Raw genomic sequence first — 12,729 nt, 5'->3', positions numbered from 1 at the left:
TCACGCTGCAGTCCGTATCGTATTACTCTAATTCACATTTTAATGTGTCTTAGACCGAGCTTAAAATATTGCAAATATTTTAGGTAGGTATGTAGGTAATCAACAATCTTCATCACTTTAAAGCACAACAAGCAAAAAAAAAAAATCCTTGCATGAGATCCTGCGCCCTGTATAGACATAGACTATAGAAGTACTTACGTGTATGCCAAAATAGCAGCAAAAGGACGGGCAGCTGCACAATGCACAGTCTCTGCTGACTTCATGCTGATTCTGAATGGCTTGGACGCTATCTGAACCGGGAGCATGTGACTCCGAGTTTCCGGTGTGGACCCGTGGACTCCCGGAAGTATCCGGTGGTTGGATTGTCTGATCTGCTGGCGTGGGTAGACCCTGGACCCCAGAACCCCCCCCCCCCCTGGAACCCCGTAAGGCAGCTGGCCCGGTGGTATCAGAGGATTCTATGATCGATGTCTCATTACATTGGCGGATCCAGAAAGGCGTGAATGGACGTTTTGGCGGGCCGCCTGGGCCGGCTCACTCAGTCAAAAATAGTTTCTCGAAACATAGAAACCTTCCATAATCCTGAACGACAGAGGGCGTACCTTTTACAATCAAAATCGTGACGGCGATATGCGCAAGTAACGGGCAAACTTATTCATTTTGAATCATCGTATAAATGTAATACTTACAGGCACACTTCAATGCGCTTACCTATGTGAGTTAACGAAAATAATTTGCGACACAATTCCCATCCGATGGCTTGAACTTAGGTTACTTGAACATGAGACCATACACATTCACCGATGTGGATGATAATGCTCGATTTATGCAAAAAAGTACATTGTCTAAAATGTTAATTGTTTTCAAAACGGGCTTCGCTGTGGAACCTATGTAAATACCTATTATAGCCAAATATTTCGGCTTTATTGATCAGCCTTGTTCACTGGTTTTAAGTACACGTTTATAAAAAAATCATGGCTTAAAAAGTACTGCCCTGAAATGTGTTAATATTTAGTTTCCTCAGCGAAGCCCGTTTTGAAAACAATTAACATTTCAGACATCTATTTACCTGAGAAGAATAATGACGCTTCGGCAACAAAAATACATTGATCAATAGGTGACAGGTTTCTAGCAGAAACCTGCTGCCAATCTGCACATTGCACAACATGAAACTTTTCACGTTACATGGTCGAAAAACATTGTATGCCACTTTTCATTTGGAAGAAAGGATTGCACTGGGGGAAGGCTTCATGCGTGCTATTGAACCTCATTTTCACGATCAATGTTTGTCTCACCTAACACACCTTTAATTTTTCATTTCCTTGACGACCACTCGAACTCAAACTCATCATAGCATTGTTTCTCATCTCCTTATTTTACAAGTTAGTCCAAGCATATATTCATTCTTATAAAAATCACCGTGCTTTTTCGCCCAACTCTGAATGAAGATAACCTATTTCATCCCTCGCCGTAGAGTAATAATTTTACACATGCGTGATCTAGAGCTGTTCTCATCTCCTCGCAACTAAACCACCGTCCCGACACAGCACCGCTGGACCCGCCTCTGGCCACCGACGATCCATGAGGCAGCGTCGGTGGGGGGGGGGGATGGGGGTACCATCCGAGCAGCGCCGACGCCACACCAGAGGGGTGACGGAGTCGGGAGCGGTCGGTCGCAGCGAGCGCGTGCGCGCGGGAGAGTTTAGACTCATTAGAGGGAAGACTCACAACTCTGGAGTAATGATGGAGGATACAGAGACACTGGAAGGGGCCACGGGAGGAGCAGACATGGAGAAACAAGAGTCAACGCAGGCGAGGGAGCCTGAGCAGCGCCCGACTGGCACTTGGATTGGCACCGTCAAACAGGTAATGTTTCTCAGACGTGGCATGCAGTCGTAACGTTTTTTATGGTGTTTGCTGCTGATGCTTGTGACTTGGTTCGATAAAAATAGTAAAAGTCAGGCACAAGGACGGCAGTTATAAGGCTTCCACGGATCAACGGAGCAGTTTATTCTGTATTAATTTATTTTGTGCCTAAGGTGCTATGTTTAGCAAAAATTTCTGTATCTATCAAAATAATTAATGACCTTTTAAGATTGATCATAAAAGTTTTGTTTAACATCGCTGGCGCACGTTAAGTTGATATTGGCAGAACTCTCCCAAGGGCCAAGTTTCAAGAATATCATGGAAACCCTTGCCGAATTGGTTCGGGTACAGCTTTGCATTTCCTTCATTCACATTCCATGCAACTTTTTGTTATTCTTACCTGCCAGATAGGTAATGGAGCAATGATGACACACATGTCCGGAAGTTTCTTGCTTTCTGTGTTTTCTTGCAATTTGTAAGTTTTCGAGTGTTCTAGCCCGTCCTGCAGCTCAGTTGGCAAAGGGTTAGACTCCGGTGGTGAGAGCCCGTGTTCGAGTCGTTTCGTAGACCAAACATTTTTTACACCAGTCTCTGTTCACGTGCGCACCACACCGGCCTCCGACCAGACTACCCCCTCTCCGCCGCGCCGGAAGGGCGGTGAGGGCCGTGGACGGCAGGGTACTCGCATACCAGCACTAATCCCACCGCAGGTAGCGGGATCTCAGGCGTCCTCTAGGAGGGGACGCAGCCCCTCAGGGCCCGGTGATAGAACACGTGGTATGCACCGCCCCGGGCCGGGACGGGGAAGGGCGACGCTCGGGGTATATTAGATGAAAGGGAACGCGGTCTCAGAGGGTCCGTGGGGACGGGTCCCCACAGAGGGTAAGGACCGCCCCGGGCTAGGACGGTAGGCGGAGGGGGGGGACGCTGTCCTCTGGCCTCGGACAGACCCTCTCCCCCCCCCCCCCGCTCACACACAGCGAGACGCTACACAGTCCGCGTCGGGTCGGGCCGGGTTGGGAAAGCGGTGTCTCCTAGGCCGCCGGCTAGCCCAAGATTCGTTGACCAGCCGGTCTCCCCCTCGTCCACTCACTAACAACAACACTAGTGATGTCAATTACGGAAAATCGGAATACCGATACCAAACCAAATACCAACCAAAACCACGGGAAAATACCGAAACCAAACCAACTTGGGAACCTGAGGGAAATACCAACTTTTTGCCGATTTCTTAGCCTCTTATACATTAGTGAGGGCTTATGATACCAACAAAATACCAAACACTTTACGACTGAAATACCAAATACCAAGTTGGTATCGGTTTGGTATCGGTATACCAAAAAGTTGGTATCCGATTGACATCTCTAAACAACACTACCGCGCTCGATATAGGAAATTCCTGACGGGGTAGTGTCTGCACTCTGCAGTTGGTGGGAGCAATCGCAGCCAGTTGGTCAGTTGAATCGGAGGGAACTATTACGGCTTAGATGGGTACGATAAACTTTGGCATCCCAATTCTCCTGTCTCCATTACCCGATTGGACGGTATGTCATCGTTAGTCATGCAGCTTACAAATATATGTAAGAAAGGTTTTGTTCGGAAAGTAGTTCTATCGTCTGTGGGAATTATGGTCAACAGATAGGAAAAACCACGCAAATAGAATAGTTATATAACTCAGCACTGGAAGCATCCGGGGCACGGAACATTGAAAGATTAAAGCTATTTTGAGGAAACTGTCTTTGTTGACGTTATGAAGCATTCATAACTATTGTCAAAAGAAACAAAGGTGGTTGTCGCTGAATTTATTCACAGTTAACATATTGAGTTGAGTCACCGTTTTTGTTAATCATTTTTACATGCTTCTGTAAAGTGCGTTTCCCTATCGAAAGGCAACGATTATCATGCATCTTTCAGCTTTGTTGAAAAAAATAGAGGAATAAAATAATAAATATATCATTAAATTCATTGATTGACCAATAAATAAAACAAAGATAACTAATGAAAGTTGTAGGTAGGTGTTACATATCGATGTCTTAAGATAGCTATGTGTAAATATAAAATGGTGTATCCAAAATATAGATTCTTTATTGACATTCACGAGGATGAATTATCCCCACGGGCCCCGTGATATCTATGTTCGAGTATAACCAGACCGCACGAGGTTTTTAAGCAAACATTTAGTACATCGCTACTGCACCAGTAGCCTATGTTTGTTGCTGAATTTCTCACACGTGCCAATTTTCGATTACAAAACCAATGCCTGTCTTGAGCGCCTGGCGGCAATAATGTCTGGTTAAAGTCTCATTTGAGATTTGATGGGTGGTTCAACTGACATCTGTTTGGGGCTCGCCAGGCACCCCTGGGGCGTCAACACACGTGTCTAACGGGGGAGCTCTTAATGCGCAACCTAACTGTGCTTAAACTGGGCGATGCCACTGGGCTACGCATAATATGTTTGCTCAAACGACCTTTGACCTGTAACCTTTCTCTCCAAGTCATGCCAGACCAGGATTTACGCTTCAACTGAAGTAAACGGCAGTTAAAAACGGTCGCTATTGTCTTCCCTATGTCTTCGTGCAGTTAGGCCCCTATTGCATCTGGATTCTCTATGTATCGGCTCGTTGACTTGGAGTCGCATTTGCCATCATCAGTGCCTGACATCATTACAATTTACACATTTCACAAAATGTCATATCTAGAAAAGTGCGACAATTTACCGAAATGTCATGGCCGCGCACATGTTTGACAAAACAAGATGCAATTGTTTCGAAACATATATTTTGTACCGATGAGGCAGTTTTCCTGTGCGTTCTTTTCCCAACATGTCCTGTGCGACCCCGCACGCTCTCGACACAAGCTAATTAGTTCGGACAATGATGGTCAAACAAGCGGTTGGATACTGTAGTTAAGCAGAGCCGTTGTGCCTTTTTAAAGCATTATTTCAGCTAGCAAATAAGGAAACAAGACGAAGTAATACAAATGTTAGGGGTTGAATCAAATTGGTGATTATCAGCTGTTCCAAGCCGTCTGTCCCCCCCCCCACTCTACCCTCCTCTTCCAAGACCAGGCTCTGCCTCCCACTCTGCAGACCTGCAATATATCTCCTGTACAGAACCACCGGCGCTGCTTCCCAGCGTTTGTTTATAGTTTCGTCATGACCGACCCGGTGCAGAGGGGGCTCGAGGGGGCTCAGGGGGGGGGGGGGTAGGAGAGTGCTCTGGGAGTGTGTGTGTGTGGGGGGGGGGGGGGGGGAGAGGGGGCTGTCGGCACTGTCTGAGATCGTGTACAGGCCGTCCATACCACGCGCTTCATCAGCGTAATGGGATACCCGCTATGTTGAGAGGAGCTCAGGGGGCCTCGTGGATCCAGGCCAGCTGAGAGCTAGGACGATAGCGCTGCGGGAGATATTGAGCGCCTGGTCACAACACTGCGGCGGCGACTGTGCCAGTCGAAAAATGTCCACTTGACAGTCTCTCCGTGCTATCGGTCAAGCCTCGGGTGGTGTTTGAGGGTGTTTTCGTGGACGTTTTGGCAACAAACACCCAGCGGTTTGACAGCGTTGGGCAGGGCTCAGGGAAGACATACCATCCTGTCAGGACAGATGGACTTGTCATCGGTAAATGGACAGTGATTGATGGGGTGGCTGGCTACAAGCGGAAACGTATGTGTAATATCGGTCAACAGGCGGCATTTAACAATAATCGGTGAACTACGGAAGCTAGCGGCACTCAAATAATGCGAGGCATGAATAATGAATCATGACATGAGTAGGGACACACCCAGGCATTGGCCAAGCAAAGCTATATGTTCATGGAATATAACCGGTGAAAGTATCTCTGGACGCCTCATATGCATCTGAGATTAAGGTGTCCAATTTATGTTATCCGATGAAGGAAGCTGTCACTCCGTCTAAAACAATCATGCTATTAGCCCGGTCAGCATTCTCATCTAAAAAAGCCTGCAGCGTAGCCAGCTGACCATCGCGTTCCGCTAGGGGCAGCTGCCCTCGCCTTCTACTGCCCACCAATTTCACTGCAAACCGAGACAGCGAGCCATGACGCACGAAATTCGGTGCAAACCGTCAGAGAATCATGTGACATGATTACGTCATCGCCGGTCCGATAGTCTGCACACACTGAGGGCACATTCCTCCCCCTCCCCTCCCGTCCCCTGCCCTTCCCTCCCCTCCCCTCCCTTCTCCAGTGACCCATCCGGTCAGAGGCTTTCTAAGAATAATCTCCTTGGTCAGTAATCACGCCTACTGGATTCCAGATGCATCCGTAGAGTCTTCCCAGCTCGAGTTGGGATCAATAACTCAGTCAGCTCTTATGGAACAAGCACAATGATGCAATAGCATCGATCCGGGGCTGGCGTTGCTAGTTGGTCGCTATACTTACTGCTGGCCTATAAGCACAGGCATCTCAAATGCAGTGTTTTACCGTCAATAGCGGCGGAACACCTTCAATTAAGGGGGGGGGGGAGGCACTGTTTTGGTCCCATTTTTTTCCATGCAACGCCCATAGGGCTAATGTAAAAATGTCAAAATCAAAGGGGGGCACGGTGCCCTCCCCGTTCCGCTGCCTATGTTTACCATTAGATTAAAATGTCTTATCCCGCACCGAAGATAGTGTTTACAATTGCTTCACGTGCAAAGAGAGAAAATTAACAGATGTCGTTCAAGCACGGACGTATAAATAAACGTAAATAAGTTTATTTATACGTCCGTGCGTTCAAGTGATTTGTTAAACGTCTAGTGACGATTAACAAATTGTTAAACGTCTAATAGACATTTCTTCCATTTGACTGTTACGTTATTTTCACCAGTATGCGCAGGGAAACGCAATGAAACATCATTTTCTTTCTTTTTTTGTATTTGCGACTTGAGCTTCAATGAACCTGTCAATTCCAGACCGATCACATTGTCTGGATCGTTTTTCAAAGCTCTATCTGTCTCTGCTTCTCTTTGTCTCTGGCTCTTCTGAAATGTGTCGTATTTGTAAAAAAATGTATTTTTTTTTAACCTTTAGGCGCCCGAAAGGAATCAGCGGTACGGGATAAAATTATTTAACCGCTCGTAAGTAGAAAAATCATTTAAACGTCTCGCCTATCGGCTCGACGTTTAAATGATTTGTTCTACCTACTCGCGGTTTAATATATAATAATTAAATTAAGGACGGATTGCGGAGACATAACGCCCCTAGGTTATGTCCCGATGCGCCCCTTGGTCCACTGCAGAGGTTCACAGCGCGGTCTCATTCCGTGCTTGAGATTCTGACAGGATATCCATCGATGACTTCTTTTGCCCGTTTTTTCTTCGCTCAAGCTGGTTCATCATTGTTTATGACGTATGAACACGTTTGGAATGCTCGATATCCTTCAAAATTCAAAGATGTTCTACTCGGAATCGACATTCGATATCACCAATTGAATAATCATCACGGTCATTGGTATAATAGTATATATCCAATGGTCTACAGAAAACTTCTCTCGCCTGGCTGAGGAAACATGAGTCGATCAAATGTAAACTGTATACTGTATAGTTAATCAAACAAGAAACCAGAGTATGTAGCAAGGACATGGCGATAACAGAGCGCTTGACCAGATCAAGGCGTTCGGATCTAACCTTCTACATAAACTATCGGGAATAAGTTTGATATAAGGAACTTTGCAGCGGAGGTATATCGATACGAAGAAAAAAGGACGAACAAAGAAGTGTAAAACAAGCGTGCTGCACATTGCACAACCAGACCTGGAGAAATTGAATCCCGGTCCCCGGACTCACTGAGAATCACAGACGACCGTTGCGGGAGAATTGGGACTTGTTTCTCAGGCCATGTTCATTGAGGTATTATTTGGCAAGTATTGTAGCCAAGCTGCTTTGCGCAGCGCCAATAAAAGGTCCACCATTTCTCTGCATTATGCCATCATAAAATAGCGAGCCTGTGCAATGATGTAGCTATATGTGGACAAAAACAAAAACACTCATTTTCAGGAGAATAGGGACACATGCAAGGAGATAAGGGACAGACACGAAGCTGAATTGGGACATATAAAAATCGGGTATTGGGATGACTCTATCTCGAATTATTTGTCGTGTCTATGTTTATAGGCAATCATTTGATACATTGGAACTTATCTTCACACTATCTGTTTCGTTAAATGCCGGGATCGTCTTTCACGATTACGATGTTCCCATAAAATGCACATTTTCCTACCAGAGTAAGACTTTCTGGTCTTCGCTTTGATGTATTTGTGGTTAAGGGTGCAGCTGCAACCCCTTCCAAAACACGAAGGTAAAAACACATATTTTTGCACCACTTTACCGTTTTTACCATTTGGTGTCCCTTTTCTCCAACACACAGCCATAACAAATCACGCATTTTTTTTGTCATTTATCAGTTACAGAGCGTGTTCATACAAACTAGCAATCGCATAAGGACGGTGTTAATCTAACATCGTAACATGTTAAAAGAAAGATAGTTTGTCATATGCAATGCACAGACAACTCAGAATAGCACTCGAAAAAACAAGTTTTTTGGTGCCCAGCCAGCACAGCCCAAACGACGCCCACAAAAGGGTTGCTAAGGCTTCCCATCGTTGCATGACACATAGAATCAAAAGGTAAAGGCAATAATCGTGCAAGGATGCTGTCCATTTTTTAGATATTGGCGTGTCCCTATTCTCCTGCGTCCCAATTCTCCCGCCTCTCCCCTACGCTTGAGGACCACGAAGTACAGACTACGTACTAGTGGAAACTGGAAATACGGAATCTTCTTTTTCAACAAGCGCTGCACCTGATGTAGGCTTACCTTTACCTAATGAAGCCATATAACTATCACGGTGGCCACTGGTAAGAAGTGACTCACTGACACTGACCACATGCCAGTATCAAATTCAGAAATACTGCCAGCGGTATCCGACTTTGCATGAAGCTTTTGAAGCTTTATGGTTCAGGCTTTACTCGGTTACCACTGCACTGGCTTCGCCGACCGTCTGGATGCACACATGCATAAAATGACCGATGCAGGCTGCAACTGACGTGACACCACGGGGTAGATAGGTATACTTACACGAAACAGCTATGAGTCTAAGCGCCTTAACGACTCTGAATGACTATGAGGTATGACTCATGGGTAACTATCCGTGAGAAGCTGAAGGACTCTTAAAGACTCGTAGGGTTAGCGAGGTAGTCAGAGGAGTTTGGTGGGACTTTTGTGTTATCAGCCGAATGATATTTGCGATGTGTGGTCGTTCTCAGACATATGTGCTCTTCTCGTAACCTGTCTACACAACATCCGCCTCACACCAGCTCTTCTCTTCTGTCGGCAGGTTCTCGCTGCTGTGATCCTCGGCCAAGGTATTCTCTGTCTGGGAATGAACTTCGGCATGCACAGCGTAACACTGATCCAAGTCCCCCAGCAGCCGGATCGCTTCCTCACCGACGATCAGCTCAACTGGACCATCGCCGCCACTGTGCTGGGAGGAATGCTGGGATGCCTGCTGGCCGTACCAGCAGCTCCAGTGCTGGGCGCGCGACGTCTTCTTCTGGTGGCTATGCCACTTCATGCGCTGGGCGCCATATCTGCTGGGCTTGGGAAGAGTTTCGTCTGGGTGCTGATTGGGAGGATTGTGATGTTTGTGGCACTGCAGATGTCCGAGGGAACCGTGCGTGGTTACGTGTCTGAGATCGTGCCCCCTAATCGGAGAGCCCTGTATACGACGTTGATGAACGGTTTGCTGTACGTGGGCCAGGTGGCGGCGCTGCTGCTAGGTCAGTTCCTGGACTGGCAAACGTTGTTTGTTGTAGCCGGATGCACGCCTCCTGGGATCTGTCTTTGCGGCGTTCTCTTCTTCCCCGACTCAGCAAAGTGGTTGCTCGCCCACGGACGGTCCGCTGAAGAGGCACGCCGTTGCATCCTCTTCTTCCACCCACACGAAGACGCCGCCGCTGAGGTAGCCGTCATCCAGCGATCCCTGGCTGTTGCCGATGACGGAGTGTCAGCTTGGCGGCTGATGGGTCGGAGGGAGACGTTGCGACCGCTTCTTCTAGCCGCTTTACAGATGGTGCTGTTCGTGTGGGGTGGTGGACAGACGGTGGTTCTCATCACCGCCATCGTTCTCGATCCCGCTGACCTATCTCTGGACAGTTACCAGCGCGCGCTGGTCGTGCCCGTGTTTGCCCTGCTTCTCTCCGTGCCTTCCATTCCTCTGGTGGAGCGTTTTGGACGTCTCACGCTTCTGCGAGTCGCCGGAGCGGTCAGCACGGCCGGCTGTGGCATCATAGCTGCCTTCTACTTCCTGCCCTCCGGCGAACGGGCGCATCTTGGGTGGATGGTAATGCTAGGAGCCGTGGTCGTCGTGCTGCCGTACGTCTGTATCGTCGGACCAATCTCCTTCAGCTACGCCAACGAGTTGCTACCCAACAAGACACGTGCACTTGGTGCCAACATGGTCATCATGTCCATCAACTTCAGTACGTTTATCCTACTGAAGGTATACCCGGATCTACAGGCTGCGGTGGGTCTGGGAGGAGCGTTCGTGCTTCACGCGGGTGTCAGCGTAGTTCAGATACTCTTCGCCATCTTCTGTCTTCCTGAAACACGTGGTATGACGCTGGAGCAGATCCAGCACTTGTTCAAGGAAGTCGAGAGCAGAGCAGCTCTGCCTGTGTATGCCGAAGAAGAGGCTGCCGTACCCACGGAGGATGAAAATGAAGAACAGGGTGCCGCCGCGCCAGTTGCAGCGATAAACTGATGTCTTCGTGCTGATATCCATGTTACAAAACAACCTCCAGAAAAGCATCAAATGCTCTAAACAAGTATGTGCGGGTTTCTTTGTGCAATGTGCATTCCTATGCACAGAAACTTCCTCAATGTTTAAATACAATAAATCAAAGGCCCAAACACCGAATAGGACATGAACTTTGGGTGGCTTCTGTCTAGTTGTGCGCGGAACCTCAGTGTTGTGTCATGTGTGCCAATGTTGTCGAATGCCAGATGTAGGTACTTACCGATCTATAGGTACAGGTGTTTCGCTTGCCCGTTATGTCTGAGCAAAGTAACACTCCTTGCGTAAGTGTATAGTAAACGGCTTTTGCGTCTGGCCAGTGTTAGTTTGAGCAAGCCTTTTCTTCGTTTCATCTGTCTTTCTCTTGCGTCGATTTGCTCGTTGCCGCTCAAAAGTGTGTATGTGCTAGTTGTATGTTCGCCTTGTCTAAGTCTAGCGCAATTTTCGTGCGGGCCAGCTCTGTATCTGCCCGACATCTGTGTCCAAGAACCTCAGTACTTAAGAGGCATTTTATTTTTTTTGTGCGTTCAGGAGGATGCAATATGAATCAAAACGGCCAACATTGTGACATGGTCGTTTTTTGTTGCTTTCTGATGGAAGTGCCAATGTCGCTGTGGCTGTGGCCATATTGAAATGGGACTGATCGACGCTAAATTAGCGAGTTGCCAGACAAAGTATTATATCATGAACCGAGCTTTGACAAGAGGCTATGAGAAGAAAATGAAAAAGTAAGTAGGTATTAAAGGGACTATCCCACCTTCTAAAATGTTGTTAAAACCAGTTAAATTGTGCCCGACTTTATAGATTGGATGACCAGGAACACGGTTCTGGCATTTATTTTTCATTAAACATCTTAGGCTTCCCATATTCCAAACACAAACTTTCAAATATGTGACGTCACAGCCCAAAATTACCTCCTTCCCCAGGCCACATTACTGTCATAAAGCTGATTCTTTTTACTCTGTAGGCACCACAACAAAGTTCAGACCAAGTTTTAAGCGATTTTTCAACGAACAAACCCATTTAAATCAGAATGACTAAACGAGGTGACGTCACACTAACGGTCGCTCCATGTTGAAGATAGGGCCTTGTACAAGGCCCATTTTCAAATGAAGGGAACGAAGTTCTTCAACACCAAGAGGCCGCGGGGGTTGCAACCTAGATAGATAGTGGTTTCTAAACCTCGCCGCAAACTTGGCTATCTCAACTCAAACCCCATGTTAAAGGTGGGATAGTCCCTTTGAGTACCTACGCCTTTGTGTACTTTGTTATACAAATGGTAGCGTTACATTGTATTAGAAATATATGACCAACTTGTGTATCGGCTGTTCAAAATGCTTCAATGAAGATCTACCACTAAAGAAACAGCCAATCCAGAACAATCTACTCGTACATACTGCATGCACAGATCATTCATTCTGTTTTTAGGCTTTCTTTCTGACGCAAGACCAATTCTCAAAAATAGCCAACGCTTAGAATAAAAGCGATGATGAGTAAAAAAATCTCCTTTGGTCACTGCAGTGCCATGCACTACTTCACCAATCGTTCCTAAAGCCAGATAAAAGCTTATTTTCTTAAGCTAATGACAGAGCTCCTAAAGCTAAGAGCACAAGCCGAATCACCCTCCGCCCTCGCGCCCTTGCCGCAGCTCGGGTCACCTCTGTCCAGACTGGCCGACCCAGCCTGCCGCCCCCCGGGCGCTGGACGCACTGTGGAGCGTGCGACGCACAGTGCGATACTCAACAGTTACCTAAAAAATAATACCAGAAAAACAGCAGTGATTAGGACACACAACTAGCATGCACCAAGAATCAGCTCCAAGCAGTGCACACAGAGGTGTACGTTTCTTTTTGTTTTTAAGTATTTCTTTATGCCTGTCAGGATGACACAGACAGTGACATGCCGTTTTTGAGCGGAGCGACGATGAAAAATGGTTATCATTTCGGGAAACAAAGCATAGGAGACTTACTAAAGCAGCCTCAAAGCCATCATGGTCCACGGCATGAATAAAACAACCGGTTACCAGAACTCACGTCTATATTCTAATGGTTTGACGGCCGGTGTATCGCGAAACTC

General features: G+C 47.0%; 1 protein-coding gene across 2 annotated transcripts in view; it reads left to right on the top strand.

Annotated features, from left to right (window-relative positions):
• LOC122369124 (facilitated trehalose transporter Tret1-2 homolog) overlaps nucleotides 1–11,972 on the top strand; it is a 37,883-nt gene extending 25,911 nt beyond the window's left edge. Inside the window, exons 1-2 of one of the 2 annotated variants that reach the window (XM_043343578.1) lie at nucleotides 1,646–1,866; nucleotides 9,196–11,972. In XM_043343578.1, coding sequence (XP_043199513.1) covers nucleotides 1,741–1,866; nucleotides 9,196–10,620 — 1,551 coding nt within the window. In that variant the 5' untranslated portion in view covers nucleotides 1,646–1,740 and the 3' untranslated portion in view covers nucleotides 10,621–11,972. Of the gene's footprint in view, nucleotides 1–1,645; nucleotides 1,867–9,195 lie in introns of those variants that run through there. The other variant, XM_043343579.1, reaches the window with a different exon arrangement.
• Nucleotides 11,973–12,729: the final 757 nt, after the last annotated feature.

This window comes from Amphibalanus amphitrite, unplaced genomic scaffold, assembly GCF_019059575.1.
Source record: "Amphibalanus amphitrite isolate SeventyFive unplaced genomic scaffold, NRLGWU_Aamphi_draft 001008F_arrow, whole genome shotgun sequence".
In the NCBI taxonomy this organism is placed as follows: Eukaryota; Metazoa; Arthropoda; class Thecostraca; order Balanomorpha; family Balanidae; genus Amphibalanus; species Amphibalanus amphitrite.
The sequence above is the reverse complement of the archived record's forward strand: the minus strand, read 5'-3'. Positions and strand labels throughout refer to the sequence as shown.